Raw genomic sequence first — 21017 nt, 5'->3', positions numbered from 1 at the left:
CGCTATCACGCGTGCGTTACCAACAAGTTGCGCAACCGATGTCGCCGACTTCCTATTGCAGAACGTAATCCTTCACCACGACGCTCCACACCAATTGCTGACGGACCGCGGCCGCTACTTTTTGTCCCGAGTAGTTGACGATATCCTCCGGTCCTGTGGCACGCAGCATAAGCTCACTACAGCTTACCATCCCCAGACGAACGGGCTTACCGAGCGCCTCAACAGGACTCTGACCGATATGCTATCCATGTATGTCTCGCCCGACCACCGCGATTGGGACGTTGCCTTGCCTTATGTAACATTTGCTTATAATTCGTCGCAGCATGATACCACCGGCTATTCTCCTTTCTACCTTCTGTTTGGTCGGCATCCTGCGCTGCCATTGGATACATTACTACCGAGTTCTACTGCCTCGACCACAGAGTATGCACGTGACGCCATCTACCGAGCAACTATGGCCCGTGAAATCGCCCGAGACCGGCTCACCGCATCTCAGACCTACCAGAAGTCAGTTTACGACCGCCGGCATCGCCCAGTACACTATCCGCCGGGCTCACTCGTCCTCCTTTGGTCTCCTTCTCGCCATGTCGGTCTCTCTGAGAAACTTCTACGTCAGTACAGTGGCCCTTATCGAGTTCTCCGTCAGGTGACCGACGTGCCCTACGAGATTACACCTCTTCATGCTCCGACGTCGTCCACTAGCCCTTTGACTGACGTCGTTCATGTAGTCCGTCTCAAACCGTACCACACGCCTGCTACATCATCCACTTAGCACCGGGACGGTGCTTTTGCCGCCGGGAGTTATGCTACGGTTGTGCTTGTGCTTGGAACGCTCGTGCTTGGTGCGCTCGCACTTGGAACGCGAAGAGGACGATGTGCGTTTTCTGCGGCTGGGCTTCGCGTGCCCGGTTGTTCGGCTGCATGGCTGTAAGCTGTTTCCCTGTAAATATATTTTTCCCTTTTGGTGTGCACATCTTCACGTTACAATATCTTAGGAGGAGGAGGAGGAGGAGGAGGAGGAGGAAAGGCAGGGAGGTTAACCAGAAGAACAGCCGGTTTGCTACCCTTCACGGGGGTAAGCTGTGAGGGGAGAAAAAGATGAAGGAGAAAAGACAGTTGCAGGAAATTAAAATCACTATGCGAAGTCCCTGCGTTCAGTAAAGTCACAGCCTGTCGTGCAGGCCTGTCGCCCTCAAAAAGCGAAGCAGTGCCTTGGAGGTGTTACGTTTGGAGACGCCAACATGCCAAGAATATTAAAGCCACTGGGAATCATCAATCTACCGAGGCTTCAAAGGGCCGTCGATGTGGTTGCAGCGCTACGAGTGCAGGTGGTGGCGTCTACAAGGGTCCTTCCCCCCCCCCCCCCCCCCCTGCTGTTTGAGAAAGGCTTTGGTGAACTCGTCTTTTGTTCTCAACACCGGACCCACCCAGGACATTTTTCTCCCGGAGGGGACGGCGGGGGAGCCGGCGAGCGGCGGAACTGCAAATCAGCCGTGGCAAATGCGGCCGGGTTTAACTAAGCCAACGTCTCTGGAATCTTCGTGCTTCGAAAACAACTTCGACTTGGACTGTGCTTTCCCACGCTCGACGTGAAAGCTTCTGCGAACTGCGGTGGGATCCATTCGCCCCCACGCTACCGCTGTGAAGTGCAGGTGACTGACCTTCAACGCTCTCAGTGGGACCCCCTTCGGGCTATTCATCACTGAAGCCTGGACAGCGCGGACCCCAATCTGCCAGAAGTGGCAAGAGTGTGTGGCTGGGGGCGGACCCGGAAGACTGGACACGTGATCTACATCACAGTGATTCGACGCATTTTTAATGAACTAGATTCCCCAACTAGGGACCTGGGGACAGCGGACCCTATTTAAGCAGCGATCTGGCGTGTGTTCGCCAGCTCCCGATTCACTCTTTCAATCTTTGTATAAATGTAAATAAACCCTTCAGTCTCTCCTTCACCTCGAAGACCCTCTCATCTCTTCGTCAACCCCACTACAGCAGTCTCCCGATCCGGAACCCGGGGACACCGACCTTGGCGAGAGACGGCACAGGCGAACCAGGGGCCCGCATCTAACAACTGGTTGGCAGCGGTTGGATCGACCATGCGGCGTGGTGTTGCTTCCGTGGGTGAGTGCTTGAACTTTGCTTGAGATTCGCCAGGCTTCAATTGTTTGGGTTAATACATTGAACTGCTGGGAATCGAGGGAAGTTGTTCAGTGAGACAAGTGTGTGTAGCTCACGTCAACAGTTGTGCAGCAAAGTTCAAGGCTCGGAACAGTAAACATGGATCTAATGAAGTTGCTAAGGTCAGATTTGCTGTCATTGTGTGAAGAGTTGGGTGTAGATGTAGAGGAGAAGATGAAAAAGTCACACATTTGCACATTGCTCTTGGAAACGGCCAATGAAGAAACAGTTAGCGATACGTGGGAACTCCTCAAAGCGGAGCGAAAGAAAAAGGAAGATGAGCGAAAGAAAGAGGAAGATGAGCGAAAGAAAGAGGAAGATGAGCGGGAGCGAAAGAGAGAGGAAACTGAGCGCCAACGGCTAGTGGCCGAGCGATAGGAACGGGAGCTCAGAAGGTTGCAGCTTGCGAATGACCAAAAGAAACTGGAATGTGAGAGTTCGAGAGGCATGACTCCAGAGAGAGAGAGTCAGGCCGAATCGTTTCCTATGGACAGATTGATGCAGCCGTATAAGATTGGCGAGGATCTTGGTTATTACCTCGTGAATTTCGAGAGGACGTGTGAGAAACGGGGTTACGCTAAGGAGACCTGGCCACAAAAGCTACTAATGGTGTTACCCTGTGAGGCGGCCACTATAGTCGCGAGGCTTGACGCGAAAGATGCCGATGACTACGAGAAGGTGAAAGCGAGTTTGCTAAGAAAGTACCGACTTTCGGCAGAAGAATTCCGACAGCGGTTCAGAGGTGCCAGCAAGAGAAGCAGCGAGAGCTATGCAGAATTCGCATTCAGTTTGAAGGCCAACCTTACAGAGTGGTTGAAGGGCGCGGAGGCATATGGCACCAAAGATAAGGTTGTCGAATGTGTAGGCCTCGAGCAGTTCTATAACAGTATCCCTGAGGCCGTTAAGTTATGGGTGCAAGACAGAGAAAATGTGAGCACAGTGGAGAAAGCTGCAGAACTAGCGGACGAATATGCAACACGGAGAAAGCTGAGTTCCGAGTCAAGCGAGTCTGAAAAGAAAGCGTTCGGTTTAAGGAAGCGTTTCATTCCCAAAAATCGATCGCAATTTAGGAATCGCGAGACAGTTGAGGGCATTAAACAGGCCCCAGAAAAAACTGAGGATCGTGCCAAGCAGGCCGGAGCTCAGAAAGCATTGACGAAGGAGTTCGAGGCCAGGAAGCCGTTCCGTTGTTTCAACTGTCAGGAAACTGGACATATTGCAGCAAGGTGTACGAAGACGCGATTAGCTTTCTCATATGCCAACGACAGTGATGAGAATTTGGAACTTCTGCGTCCATATATTCACGAACTCCAAGTAAATGGAAAATTGTGCAGGGTCCTTCGGGACAGCGGGGCAACAATGGACATTGTTCACCCCTCATATGTCAAGGAGGAAGACTTTACTGGGGAAGTAGCATGGATAAGACAGGTACTAGAAAATCAGAGTGTGTGCCTCCCTATGGCAAGGGTGGTGATTTCCGGCCCGTTCGGCGAGCTAGCGACAGAAGCCGCCGTCTCGTCGGCTGTTTCATTGCAGTACCCGTATCTATTCTCCAATAAGTCAAATCAGCTGCTTTGCGATCGAGGTCAGAAGCTGGCTGAGGGGACAGTGAAAGCCCTGACTAGGTCCAAATCACGCGAGCTTGCTTCCAAGCTTAGGTACAGCCAGGAATCAGAGGCAACTGGTGAGAGGGAGGGAATTCCCGAGATTGCGGAACCAAGCAAAGAAAATGCAGTTCGAGCACATGAACAGCAGCAGGAACCTGTTACCGAAGGTAGCCCCATCGATGCCAGCCTACAAGAAGCGTGCAGTCCAGACTCCATGTTATTGCCCACCTCCCTGTGCATGGATCGCTTGTTGCGCGTTGACAGAGACTCCTTAATCACAGAACCGGAAAGAGACCCTAGCTTGTCAAAGTTATACTTCATAGCCAAGGAGGGTATTGCTAGGCGTAACGTGACATTGCACCACAAAGGCGGATTGCTGTATCGCCATTACAGGGACAAAAAGGGGAAGACGCTTGATCAGCTGGTCGTGCCTGAAAAGTACCGCTCTGACCTTTTAGGCCTCTGTCACGGAAACAGTTGGTCAGGGCACTTAGGTGTAAACAAAACGAAGGAAAGGCTGCTTGGGGAATACTACTGGCCGGGATGTTTCCGAGATGCTGAACGCTACGTGCAGTCATGCGACGCGTGTCAGCGCACCGGAAAACCAGGAGAAAGATGGAAGGCCCCGCTAAAGCTGGTGCCGCTTATCTCGGAGCCTTTTCGACGTCTGGTCATTGACACCGTCGGGCCACTACCCAGAACTAAGTCAGGCTATAAGTACGTACTCACTATGATATGCCCTGCTACCAAGTTCCCGGAGGCGGTGCCGCTAAAGGAGCTTAGCTCGGCAGAGATAGTGGACGGTCTCCTGTCCGTTTTCGCTCGAATTGGCTTTCCGGCAGAAATTCAGGCTGATCAGGGGACAGTTTTCACGAGCGCACTCACAACCACGTTCTTACAGAGGTGTGGGGTGAGGTTGATTCATAGCTCCGTTTACCACCCTCAATCGAACAGCGTCGAGAAGTGGCACTCAGTGCTCAAAAGAGTGCTACGTGCTTCCTGCTATGAGCACAAAGACGATTGGGAAAGTTGCCTCCCGGCAACGCTGTTCGCCCTGAGAACAGTACCGCACGAAGCGACGGGCTTCACTCCTGCAGAACTAGTGTACGGAAGGGCTCTTCGTTCCCCGCTTAGGATGCTTAGAGAAATGTGGGAGGGGACAGGAGAGAGTCAGTCAGTAGTGGAGTATGTGTTGCAGTTACTAAACCGGCTGAGTGCCACACGAGAACTAGTGGATCGAAATCTCAAAACAGCTCAGGACACGGCGAAGAAGTACTACGACAAGAATGCTAGACTGAGAACCTTCAAGACGGGGGATCGTGTGCTTATTCTCAGGTCCGCACGCAAAAATAAGATGGAAGTTCACTGGGACGGGCCAGTGGAAGTTTTGGATCAGATTTCAGAAACCAACTACACTTTGAAAATGCCAGGGAGAGGACAGCAGATAAAGATCTATCACTGCAATTTAATGAAGCCCTATGTAGAAAGGAGCGGGGTTGTAAACATGGCCGTAAATATCCCCGAAGAGCTACAAACCGAAAACCCTGAGTGGAAAGGCAGCATGAAAGAAAATGCTACCAACAGCATAGAGGAAATCGTGTCCCGATCCGCGAGCACCATGGATCTAGAACAAAAGCAACTCCAAGAATTGAGGCAACTGCTGTGCGAATTCCGGGAGAGTTTTAGCGACCGGCCGGGGAAGACAAATCTCATCACGCATGAGATAGAGCTAACTTCGACCGATCCAGTAAGATCAAAAGCCTACAGAGTTTCTCCAAGGCAGAAAGAAATAATTGAGGCGGAGATAAAGCACATGCTGGAACTTGGCGTGATAGAGCCAGCAGAGAGCGACTACACCTCCCCGCTGATACTCGTGGAGGCACCAGGCAAAGATCCGCGACCTTGCGTGGACTACAGGAAGCTGAATACCATAACAAAGGACCAGCTGTACCCGATACCGAACATCGAAGAAAGGATCGAGACAGTTAGCGCGGCACAGTACATCTCCACCCTTGACCTGGTGAGAGGGTACTGGCAAGTCCCCCTCTCGGAAAGCGCGAGTCGGTATGCAGCATTTATTTCTCCCATGGGGGTATTCCGACCTTTGGTGCTCAGTTTTGGGCTAAAGAATGCACCTTTTAGCTTTTCAAAGCTAATGGACATCATCCTCAAGGACATGCAGGATTTCGCGCTGCCTTACCTTGACGATGTGGCCATTTTTTCTAACTCTTGGGAAGACCATGTTTCCCATCTCAGGAGGGTACTGACGAGTTTGAGGGACGCTGGGCTAACCATTAAGGCCGAAAAATGTAGTTTTGGCTGCTCGCATGTCACCTATCTTGGTCATGTTGTCGGTAGAGGGACGAGGAGACCGTCAGACCTCAAGATAGCCCCTATCGCTGAATTCCCGCAGCCCCGAACTAAGACTGATGTACGGTCATTTCTCGGTCTGGTGGGGTACTACCAAAGGTACATACCCAACAATTCACAGCTAGCAAGTCCTTTGACCGATGCGCTTCGCAAAGAAAAGCCGAATAGCGTTATCTGGGACGCAGCAAAAGAAATTTCGTTTCAGAGCTTGAAGAGCGTGCTGGTTTCGCGGCCCGTGTTACGCGCGCCGGACTACAGCAAGGAATTCGTGGTCCAGTGTGACGCCAGCGACCGGGGTATGGGGGTCGTATTAAGCCAAGTCGGAGACGACAATGAGGAGCACCCTATCCTTTATGCCAGCAGGAAGTTAACCGTAAGGGAAGAAGCCTACAGCGCTTCGGAAAAGGAATGCGCTTGTCTGGTTTGGGCCGCACAGAAGCTAGCCTGTTATGTTTACGGGGCGAAATTTACTTTCGAGACAGATCATTGTCCGCTTACATGGCTGCGTCAAATGTCGCCCAAGAATGGCCGCTTGCTTCGATGGAGTCTAGCCCTCCAGCAATATAACTTTTCTGTGCGATACAAAAGGGGCAAATGTCATGGCAATGCCGACGGATTGAGCAGGTTATTCCCATAATTGAGGTATCCGTTCGGTGGCAATTCGGTGCCTTTTCGTATTTTTTTTAGGTGCTAGTTAGCTTTGTTTTGGCGTGGTGTCCTATTATCCTTTTTCTTTTGCTTCCAAATTTGCCACCTCTCTTCAAGCCGTGTTCGGCGAATCGGGCTTTGGCAGCGAATTTGGCAGACATGGAAGCTGTTCTTAGTAGCCGAGATTACTGCTGTCAGCTACAAAATTTTGTGCTTACGTTTACATTGACAATGCAGTAGTACTGCAAAACAGCCTGGCGGCTCTCGGGTGAATTTCGTGCACTGCCTGGGGAGTGGCGCCATGTTGAGTGGCTGATTTCGACTAATGCCTCCGTTGTCCGAGGTTTAGGACTCTACTCTGTGCTTGCAGACAAGATGAAGAAGGGCCTCCCACGCTACAACTCAAGTCATCTCTCCTCGACCAGTGATTGTGACCACTGGCCGATCGAGATTGTCCTGGCCGCGGAGGAGCTGTTACGTTTGGAGACGCCAACATGCCAAGAATATTAAAGCCACTGGGAATCATCAATCTACCGAGGCTTCAAAGGGCCGTCGATGTGGTTGCAGCGCTACGAGTGCAGGTGGTGGCGTCTACAAGGGTCCTTCCCCCCCCCCCCCCCCCCCTGCTGTTTGAGAAAGGCTTTGGTGAACTCGTCTTTTGTTCTCAACACCGGACCCACCCAGGACATTTTTCTCCCGGAGGGGACGGCGGGGGAGCCGGCGAGCGGCGGAACTGCAAATCAGCCGTGGCAAATGCGGCCGGGTTTAACTAAGCCAACGTCTCTGGAATCTTCGTGCTTCGAAAACAACTTCGACTTGGACTGTGCTTTCCCACGCTCGACGTGAAAGCTTCTGCGAACTGCGGTGGGATCCATTCGCCCCCACGCTACCGCTGTGAAGTGCAGGTGACTGACCTTCAACGCTCTCAGTGGGACCCCCTTCGGGCTATTCATCACTGAAGCCTGGACAGCGCGGACCCCAATCTGCCAGAAGTGGCAAGAGTGTGTGGCTGGGGGCGGACCCGGAAGACTGGACACGTGATCTACATCACAGTGATTCGACGCATTTTTAATGAACTAGATTCCCCAACTAGGGACCTGGGGACAGCGGACCCTATTTAAGCAGCGATCTGGCGTGTGTTCGCCAGCTCCCGATTCACTCTTTCAATCTTTGTATAAATGTAAATAAACCCTTCAGTCTCTCCTTCACCTCGAAGACCCTCTCATCTCTTCGTCAACCCCACTACAGCAGTCTCCCGATCCGGAACCCGGGGACACCGACCTTGGCGAGAGACGGCACAGGCGAACCAGGGGCCCGCATCTAACAGAGGCCTTCACCGCCGTGACGTCACGCCCTAGCACTTGAACACCGCGTGTCGACATCGTTCCTAGGCGCGTCGGCACTCCTCTCGTTATGTACTCGTCGGAGGAGGGCGCGACGTCATGCCCTATCACGTTAACGCCGCGTTTCGGCTCCTCGGCGAGCGAAGAGTCGATCACGTGACCCATTTTGATTGTCAATGACTTGACTTTGAAACGACCTTGACATGTACTTACCTTAGATTTCTTTCAACACGTACTATGCAATTGTCAGGCGCTTTTTCTTTCTGCTACCATTGAAACGCGGCCAGTGCGGCAATAATAATTAATAATTGGTTTTGGGGGAAAGGAAATGGCGCAGTATCTGTCTCATATATCGTTGGACACCTGAACCGCGCCGTAAGGGAAGGGATAAGGGAGGGAGTGAAAGAAGAAAGGAAGAATGAGGTGCCGTAGTGGAGGGCTCCGGAATAATTTCGACCACCAGGGGATCTTTAACGTGCACTGACATCGCACAGCACACGGGCGCCTTAGCGTTTTTCCTCCATAAAAACGCAGCCGCCGCGGTCGGGTTCGAGCCCGGGAACTCCGGATCAGTAGTCGAGCGCCCTAACCACTGAGCCAACGCGGCGGGGCCAGTGCGGCAATGAATCAAACATGTGAAATCGTTTCCATTAAAACAGAGTAAACGTCGTTGGTACGGTTGCGAGGACGTTTTAATTTTTTCACAAGGGGTAGGGGGTTATAAAAATGAGTCTGATTAAAAACTAGAGGCAACGCAAAATAGTTAATTGCTCGTTTATGCAACCATTTTCGTTTGGTTCTCGAAACTTCGGTAGCCTATTCACGGCCAAAATCACTGTTCAGAAAGAGGGGTGAGCCCACTTAATCTCTTCTTTTCTTGCTTACGAAACCAATTTGCTCAAGCGTTATTGTGATTTGAGCGCCTCTGCCAGCCACTTCTCTACTTGTTGTAGTGGCAGTACACTTGCACACTTGCCCCTTGCATTACTGCCGTAACGGTCCCGGGCTGGGTCCGGGAACGCCCTCCCACCGATCTTGGTGGGTTTGTTGATGGTCAGGACACAGTAGATGATAATTTAGCGTGCCCGAGCTGGGCCCGAGCTTGAAGCCGCGGGCCTACATGCTCGTGCCTCAGAATGAGGCATAAGCTCAAGCTCAAAAGCGCTCACCTAAATTGTATCACGGGAGCACGTTGCAGAGCCACTTACCAAGTCGTTACAGAGTTAGAGATAGCGCGCATTACAGAGTCACTCAAAAAAATGTTTTTCATGTCACATGGTACCTTCCACGTGGTCCCTTCCAAACGAGCGCTATCCGGCGACCGTTGGAAGTCTGTGCATGGGCTGTACTTTTTGTTTCGCCCAATGCTGTAACATGAATACCAGTCGAAATACAACATCTTGTTAAACATATAAACCGCCAATAATGGCCGCGAAATTTCAATTGTAACATATTTACGGCGCAAAAAGAAGCCCAGACTGCACGAACTGCCCAGAGATAACTTCTGGGCGTTCTTCCCACGCCCCGACGGAAACACGCGAAACGACGGGGCAGCGCGAGGTTACGCATCCGCTAGCGCTCGCGCTGATAACGCTGTTGCGTGAACTTGAGCGCGCCATGTCAACGGCCGGTGCGCGATAGTCATCGGGCGCGGTTTTCCGAAAACACCCAAACTTGTCTGTTTTCTCGCGCTATCATTGCAATGCGGAGGAAGAAAACGTTGTTCGCAGAATAGGACAACAACAACAACATTAGCTCAGAACTGGCGCGATTGTTTTTTTGTTGTTGTTGTTGAAGCCGTACAAATGTCTAACCAAAATTTTCACGAGTCTTCAGCGGATAATACGCTAATAACTTGCTACTAATTACCTTGTTTTTCGATTTAAAAGTTGTCTTATCATGCTTATTTGCTTTGTGACAGGTGTTTCTTTTCTGTGTTAAATGTTTTTAGAAAATCGCATGCTCTTTGTGATGTTATAGCGTTTCATACCCCCTTTAAAATATGTTTCACGTGCTGACTGGTGCACTAACAAGCACTTTTCGCTTATTCTGACTAGAAGATTGTCTATCTGCGCGATGTATGATTAAACGGGGACTTTTTGTGTCTATATATTACCATTGCCTTTACAAATCAAAGTGCTCTATAGTTAGCCGAAGACAAGCAGCACTGTTTCAACGTTTATTATTGCAGTATCCAGCAACCTTTAGCTATCCTCTGCATCATGTTACATAATATACGCCGTTACTTAATAGCCGGTACGCGATTTCGCAGTGCTGTGAAATGCAGTTCGTAACGTTCGTAAGATTGGTCATTGTGATCGACATAAATTGCGATAGATGTAGTAAACAAAACGTGGCACCTTTACATGTGTTTTGGCTGCAGAGCATGCCCTCTTAGGAGCACCCTCGTTCGAAAACAAAAACAAGAATTGGCTGCGGTTCAGCTTTGGTTAAACCTGGTTAGAAGCGAAAGAAACCCCGACTCTGCGTCGCTGGTTAGACGTACCGCCTGAAGTACTTTCTGCTGTTTCTTCGCAGTAACACTCTTCCGTCGTTTCTCCGCGCGTGTCGCACGTTCTTGTTCTGTTTCTTCGGCACGGCGTTTCTTCCTAGTCTCACTGAAACGCTGAAGCCTCGCTTTCCGGCGCGCTGTCACGGCAGGATGCTCTTCCTCCTCCATCGCGAAACCGGCTTCTACCCCCACCGGCTCGCCGTTGGTATATATATCCAACTCTTCATTGACGGCACAGACGGTGGGTCCGCCCCCCGTTGTCAAGCAGAGTATCTCCATGATTGATGTGCTTCTTTACTTAAATTACTCTTATGTGACGTCACTGTCATACAGCATCGCAAGTTTTCCCGACTATGCAACATTTGACCTTCACCTTGACCTTGAGCTTTGAGATATTTGGGGGGGTGGCCCACCATCTTGGTTTGGCATATGCGCCACCGTGGCCTACGTGACTTTGCTTCACAGTTCGACCTCTAAAGCTTTCCAGGGTCATAAACGGAGCTACACTACCGCCTTGAAAACCAGGCGTAGTGAAGCTTTCGCTTCAAAAAACACGAAACAAGGTAAAATGAATTACATTTCTGAAGCTGTCGCTTAATACGAACAGTTCAGCGAAAAGCTGTTCGCGCGGCGCCGTTTCCAGAAGTCGCACTTAGTGCAGTCAGCAGCTCTTGTGTCTCAGCCCACATTCTCCTGGGCAGCAGGATCTATAGGATTGTCCTCTTTGAAACTTCTGCCGGTCGACCGCAAATGATCAAGCCAGTACCAGCCGCACAGAGCAACGCACGATGTTTTCTCCTACTCGCTGAAGCTACTTTTCCTCCTTAATTTGCTCTTTCTGGGATGCTGGGCACGGTAACAAGGGGCAGGGCCCCGAAACGATTGGCACGGCAACACGGAATTACTGGAAGTTACACTTACAGCTACAAGAGAGGAACACCTCTTATTGTGGGCCGCAGCGGTGGCTCAGTGGCTACGGCGTTCGGCTGCTGACCCGAAAGACGCGGGCTCGATTCCGGCCGCTGCGGTCGAATTTCGATAGAGGCGAAATTCCAGTGGCCCGTGTACTGTGCGATGTCAGTGCACGTTAAAGAACCCCAGGTGGTCGAAATTTCCGCAGCCCTTCACTACGGCGTCCCTCGTAGCCTGAGTCGCTTTGGGACGTCAAGCCCCCGAACCAAACCTCTTACTGGGGTTGACGAAAAACGCTAAGTGCCGGAGCCTGCTAAAGTTTCTTAAAGAGACTATGGTTCACAACCTGCTTCAGCTTATCGTCAGTCTCTTCTTGTGCTACATTGCAGGTCTTCAAATTAAAGCAAGAAAAAAACATGGGAGCCTTCCACGAGGGGGGTCATACTCGGGAAACGCAGACACGCAGACACGCCGGTCCGGCCGATTCCACGAGTGCGGCTAATTTATGCGAAAGCCTGTGTCGCGGTGTCGCTTACTGCGACGTCCGCCCCCCTCTGTTTCACACATCGCTCTTCGGTGCTTAAGACGCGCGGAATGGAAGGGCGAGCGCACCTGTGGCAGGACCGAACTTCCGGCGTGGATGCATGAGCTCCTCCCTAACGCAGCTCTTCGCTGTAAAATGTAATCTGTGGGCTTTAGCGTCCCGAAGTGGTACATGGGTTATGAGGGATTCCGTACGTAGGGTTCTTTAACGAGCGCTGATACTCGCAGCACACGAGCGCCTTTCGCGTTTCACCTCCTTCGAAACACGGCTGCCGCGACTGCCATTGAACCCGGTCCTTCCGGCTCAGTTGTCAAGCGCCGTAACCACTGAACCACCATGGCGGGTAAGAAACAGGGTGCTCTCAGGCACACGCACGCGAGATAACGAAACTGATATGTCACCAATAACATCATCAGAATACGAAATGCACAGCAAAAAAAAAAAAGAAAACGAGTCACAAAACTGGTGATCAGCCTAACGCGTTCGGTCTTGATCAGACATTTATTTTATCGTAAGGCGGACACAAACTTCCCTGCTGAGTACCCAAAACAGGAATCTGCACTGCGCAATGTACACCGCGATTCCGCCTTGTGTGTCTCTCTCTCTCTGTCTGTGGATGATCCAGCCCCGCCACACATCACGGTATGGCCAGAGTGCAAGCGGCTGCAGCGTTCGAACTCGTGAAGTCAGACCGCGATCCCTCACGCTTCCCTAACAAAAATTTCTCTAGACAGTCTATAGACTGTCCATAGACTTCTGTCTACAGTCTATAGACACTCTATAGCCAAACCCTAGATAGCAGTCTAGAGGCTATACAAATCCTGTCGACAGTCTATAGACAATCTGTAGATTTATGGCCATACACTTTTAGTAGACTTTTGTCTATAGACAGTCTATAGACTATGAACACACAAAAATAAATATCTATAGGAAGCCAACAGAGTCTATAGAAGTCTATAGACTGTCTATAGACCATTTTTATAAGGGTTCAGCCGTCGCGGGGCTTCACCGCAGGATCGCATCCAAATTTCTTGAAGTGCATGACAGTATGACCATATACACACTGAAATTCCCACTGGAACTGTTTACGATGCCTTGCACTAAAGCACGATACAAACAAAAAAGCGTTGTAAAAGGCGCTACTGGAATAAGCAATTCAGGACACGAATTTTTTTTTAACTGGCCCCAGTGGAAAACCCGCCCGTTGTTGTTTGTTTGTTTGTTTGTTTGTTTGTTTGTTTGTTTGTTTGTTGATACTGTCAGTCCAAGAAGGGCTTTTACAGGAGTGGAGAAAAAATTATACAACAAAGAAAAGGCAAGTCCTGCTCCAAGTCGACAACAAAAAGACGACGACAATGCAAAGCAGAGGTAGTATATGTAAAAAGTGGCACGCAGTGAACAAGTGAGGAAAAAAACGCTCGTATTATACGCATCAGAAACAGAATCTACATAGAATTATCACAGACGCACGCACAAAAGCCAAAGTGCCACGCGGCCGATCACGGACCAGTGCATAACCAGCGAGCATATCTCAGAACATGGCCTGTGATCCGCGTACGCCAGATAAATTCCCTCAGCGCTGCCGTGTGTCACTGGGAGAAATTGTCGGCAAGAATTTATATGGGGTTTCGTGGCCGACTTCTCAAGGCTAGACCAATGAGCTAGACTGAGCTCAGCGCCTCTGGCGGCTGCACCACCGCCTACCACGAGCCGCGTTGCTCTCGTCCGGATGCGGCCACCTGCAGTGCCAATTTTGCTACCATAACTAGACCTAGCAAAATAGAAAGACATAAACGGGACGACACAAGCGCCAAGCAAGCAAACACCTCAGTCTGAGACATTATTGCTAACCGTGCGCTTCCTAGATGGTTACCGCTCGATTTATTTAGGCATGCGAGTGTGTAACGAGATGTATTCCGGTTGTGGCCCGAGCGCACATTTCGGTTCAGGGAAATGGCCATGAAGCTTATTCTCATCGCCGTTGATGAGGCTGTGGGAAACACCTCACGCAAGAAAGCTTCACGCGTGACGCGTCACGGATTTGCGCCGTTTCTTGCATCACAAAGAACAAGGTCTGATCGTCCTTTTCTGTGCTGAATTACATAAGCTCCCGGCCGTCCTTTCGTGATGAGGATCTACAATCGGTTCGCTGCCCATCGAAATGCATATCGTGCATTAAAAAGAGCCTCCCCTTTCGAATGCACAGCCCTCATTCCACATTTTTCATCCCGATGCAAGCGAGAGTACGGCGCCGCATGGGCGGGCAGGAAGCACTTTTGCACAAGTGTACCAAAAAAAAAAGAACAAAGACGCGCTCAAACGCGGCCGTTCAACTCTTTCTTGCGACTGTGGGCAACAAACGCTCGTGATTCTATATTTATGCGCACACGCCTTATCGCCGTTCACAATGCGTTTAACAAAGCTGTATGGCTGTCAGGAGCCCTCTCAAGCGCCTCGCTGATCAGCTCGTTAGCCAGTGGTTCTTACACCCCTGCAGCCGCCGACCACTTTTTGCCCCCTCGCTTCTATTTCCATTTTTTTTTTCTTCGACCGCGCGGTCTTCCAGGGGCTCGCGTACAAGCTTGACGAAAGGGAGTCGCATGCGATCCGCAGCTCCATCGAAGAACCTGTGGCTCCCTCTTCCATTCGCGGCCGAATTACTGCTTCCTTGTTGCAGGGGCAGAGATGAAACCCGAAATGAATCTGTATTCAGCACGCCGGAGCGGCTACCGGTCGAATACCCTCATTGCCTGCCTTCGACTCGCACTCTCCCTTTTTGTCGCCCAGGAAAAATGCCCGCGGAGATAACCGAGAGTGCGTCGGTGGCGGTTTTCGGAAGAAGGCCGGGGAAACGCCAAGGGGGGGATCGGGCCGGCCGAATGCAGCGGATGAAGCAGATGCGGGGCTTTATCCTATCTTTGTATTTTCATCTCTCTTTCTGCTTTTCCTGTGGCCCTCTCGTTCGTTCTGCGGCGAATAGAGTGGGGTAGGGGGAGAGGAGGCGCCGCAGCCGCGAGAAGAGGCGTGGGCCTACTCGACCCCCCGCGCGCCCGTGAAAAGCCTCGCAAATGAGAGCTGACGGATGCGTGTGAAACGCAAACCGGCCAAGGGAGTGACTGCGCAAACAAGCCATTGAGAGCGGCGCCGGCAAAAGGCGCCTGCGCGCTTTCCACGAGAGCCCACAGCACCTCTCGGCTTCTCTCTCTCTCTCTTTCTCCTTCTCTCTTTCACTCTGTCGTTCTCCCGTCTTTCTTTCCCCATCTGTCCTCGTCATCTACGTGGACGCGCTATCTGTCTGCTCATCGCCGCTCGCCCGATTCCTTCGCTTACGTTCCTGTTACTATTTTTCCAGCCTTCCGTGCGGATGTGCCTGCTTCTCCTAAACGGTTGCCGCCGTCCAGACTTATTGCAATTTTAGTAGTATTCATTTCCATTCGAACTGATTTTTCGAGTATTCAAAATTAAATTTGAAATTGTTTATTTGAAATTAAATTGAATCGGGGTTAGACGAGCGTCTTCTAGAAAGGTTCGGCCTTGTCGCTTTCACATCTTTCGTGCATGTTCTCAAGTCTTTCGTTGCTTTATGCTACGCCAGAGTGCACAGAAACGGCCGTGTACTATGACGTAAGCCTCGTGGGCCTCGCACGGTTTACTTTAACGTTCAGGGTGGTGCTGAAGGAGGTTATAGTTGATAATGTTTGGTCCATGTCGGAGTAAGGGGGCGTGGAGTACTGATGAGGTGATGTGTATACTCTTTTCAATTCCAGTCTCAGAGCTTTTGAAACATCTGTTACCTGTTTATTTGTGCAGTCGGCCTATTCAGTAATATCTTCAAACGAGCGCCCAACTTTCTGCCATCACCTGCGGCATTCAGATGAAAAGGTATAAGGCTCCTTGAGGGCATTGATGTGATCGAGAAACTAAAGTTGCAGGCAGCCGCCAGTGGACAGTTAAGCAGCCTATACGTGGTACCACTGTCTGTTAACCTCCAAAAGACTGGACTTAGTTTCTGGAGGTTAGCAGCCGTTACTGCAAAATGTACAGACAGTAATTGATTACATGTAAGCAAATAAATTAATTAGCAATTAAATGTCCAGACAGCAAGTAGTTCAACAAAATATTAAATTGATATAATCGAAATGCAGTAAGAATGAGGTAGTTCTACTAACACTATAGAAGGCGTAAAACGCAGTTCGATACGAATGCAATCAAGAAACCTCGTTCTAATCTGCATACTATCATTTACCGAATGCTGCGCGCAAGATAAACACGTAAACCTGCTCTGGAGTTGTAAGTATGCAATCGACTCTCAATGATTAGAATTCGAAGAGGAATGAAAATTCGTGCCAAATATTCGATGTTCTAATCAGGCGGAGCTTTTTAACAAACGGTGTTGACGGCGCCGAAGAACGAGAGTACACCATCTACATCTTTCGCTTAGCACCGGAGGAACTCCACACAACATTTCGCCCATTAATAGATGTTTTCAGCGTAGTCGAGACGTACTAGCGTAGATGTATAACGTATTAATGGTATACGCATACGCTAATACGTCTCCGGCATGCTAAAAGCCCCTATTATCTAAGACGACGTTTACGCGTGACCAACTAGAGTGTAGTTTTTGGCCACAAAATGAAGAAATCGAAAGCAAAGTGGGCTACGATGTGACACTATCACGAAAGCTGACTGTGATATTGAACTGTAAAGAATGTTACTGTTTATAGTGACATGCACGCCACACGCAGTTACAGGCTCCTTTTCTTTCCCGTGAATGGACGCTTAAAGAGAGCTGGAGTAAAAGCGTAGCTTTCTCTCTCACCCAGTCTGGTTGCCTTTATCTAGCCAGGTGGCTTCTTTGCGGACGTTAGCTAACTCTTACTTTATTTCCCTTGCGCTCTCGTCTCGTCAATAGATCTTTAATGAATCGTATTGAGAACCCGCGGCTAAGTTTTCAATTTACGGCTCCTTTGGTTGCTCAAATGAATCAGCTTGCATGAAGAGGTGATCACTTCAGATGGCCCGCACCAATCGAAAGCGACCAAAAAAGTTTTGACTTTCTTGCCCATCAGCCATGCGTACAAAGTGGCCTAAGGTTGCCCGAGACATCGTAAATTTTGTTGTATGGAGCCACTACTTGGAACCTCAATGTCGATCGCTCTGAGGGAAGTCTCAAGCACAGGGGTAGCGTCATATCTACCGCTGCGGGCTTCGTCTCATTAGCAGCCCCTTGTTGAGAAAAGCTGTCAGCCTTCGGAGCAGGCTCATCATCATAGACTTAATTGCAATAAGTATACTTGATTTAAACGGTAAATCTGTGTTTCAAGCAACCGGACGCTGACGTTAATGGTAATTTATACTGACACTTTGTATCACAAAGAAAATTATTCACGGATGCGTTGCGCTCCCAAAGAGTTTTAAAATGGCATACCCAACAATTCTAGACAAAATCTTTTTTGAACAGGAAGCCGTTCATGAACGCAACTTTATCATATAATGTAAGATTTCACTTTAACAATCGATAAAGCCGCAGATCAGCCAACGGCAGTCTGGATTTTTTTCTATTAACGTTTTTGCTATCGTAAAAAACGTTCCCATTGGTTTTCTATGGAAGTCTTAACTCGATGCAGTCAGTTCACTTTCTTGCCCTTCTCTGATGGGATGGCCGGTTTGGGCTTGTCGGTTGCCCGTCGCGAGCGGTCAATGATGATGACACGCTGGCCGGTGATCGATACACGGCGGCTAGCAGTACGAAGGGTCTTCCGGTTTTCGTCCGCTCGTCTGGCGACACGTTGCCGATCGGGGCAGCAATTCCAACTTCTTAGCAAACAAACTGATTATTAAAGACGGGATCGACATAAAGAGGCAGGTGAGCAAAAGGCAGTTTAAAAAGGGCAGTTTTAAAAAAGGCTGTTTAAAAAAGTCTGTTTGAAAGCGGCCGAGATTGAGACTCGGCGCGCTCCTCCAAAGTCATTGTTTCCAGCGGGTTTTAACTCCTTCGATAATTGGGCGGAGCTTTAGTAAACCAGCTCTCGCCCAATTTGAACCAATAGCAGTGCAATGGCACCGTATGTACAAGTGGGAGGAGCCCAGGGCTCACCAGAGCCCGACCCAGTGGACCCCGCACCTCCTGGAACGTGCATGGCGCGTGGTTTCGCGTACGCAGCTCGCTGCATGTGCATTGCATCGAAGCGCTACGCATCGGATTTGCCGTCTCCGCGGACAGCAAAGGAATTTCTTCAGCGGGACAAGGTCGTCGGCCCCCTGCGACTCTAACAAGACAGTTCGGGGTCCTTATCCCGCTTTTCCACGGCTTTGGGCAGCGTCCGGAACGCGCGATGCACTGTCAGTTCTACTCCTCCTGCACTGCAGGTCAGCAGGGGATAATTCGGCGCCAGAGCCGAAAGAGTTAGCGCAGGTAGCCGGCATCGAGGCACCCTACGCGCGGGCGTCGCGCCTCTCAGTAAATTCCTCTATTTCCCACGGGGATGACCGCTCCTGGGAAAAGATGCGGAGATGGGGACTACCGATCGGCGCCGTGAGCTTCTAACATAACACAATCGATGAAAACACATTAAAAGAAAGCTTTTGCTATATATCAAAAGAATGAACCATTACCTTTAATGTTTCCATAACAGTGTCTTACAATTTTCCAGTTTTCAAAATTTTTGTCCGAGAATGTTGGAGATGTGCAAGCATTTACTGCCCCTCTATGATTACTTGAGCGACCTTTTGGCAGTTTCATTCGCGAGCAGCATTTACATGAAACCCCCACCGCCAAACAAAGGACCAGCTAAAATAAGCTTGTGCTTGGATTAAATTCCGGGAGATCAGACGGCCAACCGGGCAGTCGCCTGTTAGCTAGCCAAAATGGGCCTTTGAGACGGCACTGCCGACACAGTAGCAGAGAAGAAACATTACTTCCATGTCATTCAAAAGAAAGCGCAAAAAAGGCATACAGCTCTTGCGAGTAACACACGCTTAAATTTTGAACACATTTTGATTAGAACAGTGGCAAAACCGGTTTTTTTTTAAAGATAACTCAACAATTATTTGAAGTCCTGCACTCGCATTTTTATTAGTAAGCAGTGTAAATACCGAACAACCGTCTGCGCGTTCCGGCCGCTCGCGCTGCCTGTCAACGTAACCGTCACGGTCTGTTGAAGCCCTATAGCCAAGCGCATAGGCGACCCCTCAGAGCCTCACTTGATCGTCGCTAAACGTGAGTATAACAGCTCTTGCTGTGAAATCTCATCTATTCTACTTGTCGAGCTAAAATTTTCTTGTCGGCTCATGCCAACGCGTGCGCATCAAGCTGACCCTGCATCGAGTACGGCCTATAGAACTCCTGCCTTCGCCCAATGCGTCGAGACCAATTCGACCCGCTAGAGCAGTGGGCATGTAAACGTGGTCGAATCGGATAGGCAGGGTGCGGGAACTCAAGAGCGAGGTGAAAAGAAGGAATCTTGGTTTCAGCCTCGTTTGAGCGTGCCACTGACTTCCGCCTGTCAGCTGTACAGAGGCCACTGCGTATTCGACCTTCTGGAAAGGCAGCTTCGCGTCGGCCTTACTGCTGGCTGGTCCACTTGCTTCAGGCTCATAAACGAAGTTTATTCAAAACCTTCCCTGCTTCACGTCACTCAGAAGAAGTGATGTTCAGACTCATGGTAGCGTGGTCGGGATGGAGAGGGGACGGGGAGGATTGGAGACGGGGTTACGAGAAAAACACTGAAAACATTATACAACTGTTTACATTACGTACAAGTACAATGCAATCGAGTATGTCTCTCAGTAAAAAAGGATTTTTTTATGAGGTTTATGAGGGTTTAACGTCCCAAAGCGACTCAGGCTATGAGGGACGCCGTAGTGAAGGGCTCCGGAAATTTCGACCACCTGGGGTTCTTTAACGTGCACTGACATCGCACAGTACACGGGCCTCTAGAATTTCGCCTCCATCGAAATTCGACCGCCGCGGCCGGGATCGAACCCGCGTATTTCGGGCCAGCAGCCGAGTGCCATAACCACTCAGCCTCCGCGGCGGCCTCAGTAAAAAGGGAACGACGTCTTAGCAGAAGGGAGCCTCGATGACAGGAAGCTTCTCGGCTGCACTCGATGCTGAGTTTTATAGGGTTTTTCTTCCCTGAAATTCCTAGAGGGAGGACGGGCCTGCCGAGGAAGACGTATCCTTAAAATTTCACTCTGACCAATGCCCCCTAGATAGCTAGGGGGCATTGCTGTGGCACTTATTACACATACTCTCATAGGGAACACGCCCCCATCACGTATTGAGCTTGAGGGTGAGGAGTATGCCATCTCATCGAGTTGGGTTGACCTTGCTCAGCTCGACACCCGACACGACCCGCAATGTCGGGCTCGTGTATACGAGGCTTATGTCGCGCAGATACCGGAAGGTCTGCGGGTGGCGTTCCCAAAGTCTGCAGGTTGTCGCACGAGTGGCCCGCACTTGTTCTTCATCAGTGCACGACCACATGTTCAAGGCTAAGGCCACGCGGGTAGGGAAATCGCTCGCCGGAAACTGCTCCTTTGACGACGAATGCCGCGGTCAAACAGGAGGTGACTGGACCCGCCTGACACCCGGGTCCTCTCTGGAAGCTCAGTTACGGCTGGTCTTGGCTACTGTCTTCGTCCTGTAGATGAGGGTGCACTGCCAGAGCTGCGCTGGCTTCTTTCAGTGGAGGCTTGCTGTCGCCGCTGCCGTGGCTACGCCGGACGAGAGTCCGCGTTTTAATCCACCTAGGCAGGAGAACATCCAGAGTGTAACATGATCACTCAAGCTGTGAAATAGCGGCTTTCACCTTGTCCCCCTCCATTCCCTCGTAAATGGGCCTAAATAAAGGAATTGATAAATGATTGAAGTCGAGACTTTTGTTTAAATTCGACAT

At 50.3% G+C, this 21017-nt stretch overlaps 1 protein-coding gene across 1 annotated transcript; it reads left to right on the top strand.

Annotated features, from left to right (window-relative positions):
• Nucleotides 1-2628: 2628 nt before the first annotated feature.
• On the top strand, nt 2629-20768 carry LOC144130002 (uncharacterized). Its single transcript, XM_077664049.1, has 2 exons — nt 2629-4120; nt 20593-20768. Exons 1-2 carry the CDS (start codon nt 2629-2631, stop codon nt 20766-20768), a joined length of 1668 nt encoding a protein of 555 aa, XP_077520175.1.
• Nucleotides 20769-21017: the final 249 nt, after the last annotated feature.

The sequence above is a fragment of the Amblyomma americanum genome, chromosome 4 (assembly GCF_052857255.1).
Source record: "Amblyomma americanum isolate KBUSLIRL-KWMA chromosome 4, ASM5285725v1, whole genome shotgun sequence".
Classification (NCBI taxonomy): Eukaryota; Metazoa; Arthropoda; class Arachnida; order Ixodida; family Ixodidae; genus Amblyomma; species Amblyomma americanum.
The sequence above is the reverse complement of the archived record's forward strand: the minus strand, read 5'-3'. Positions and strand labels throughout refer to the sequence as shown.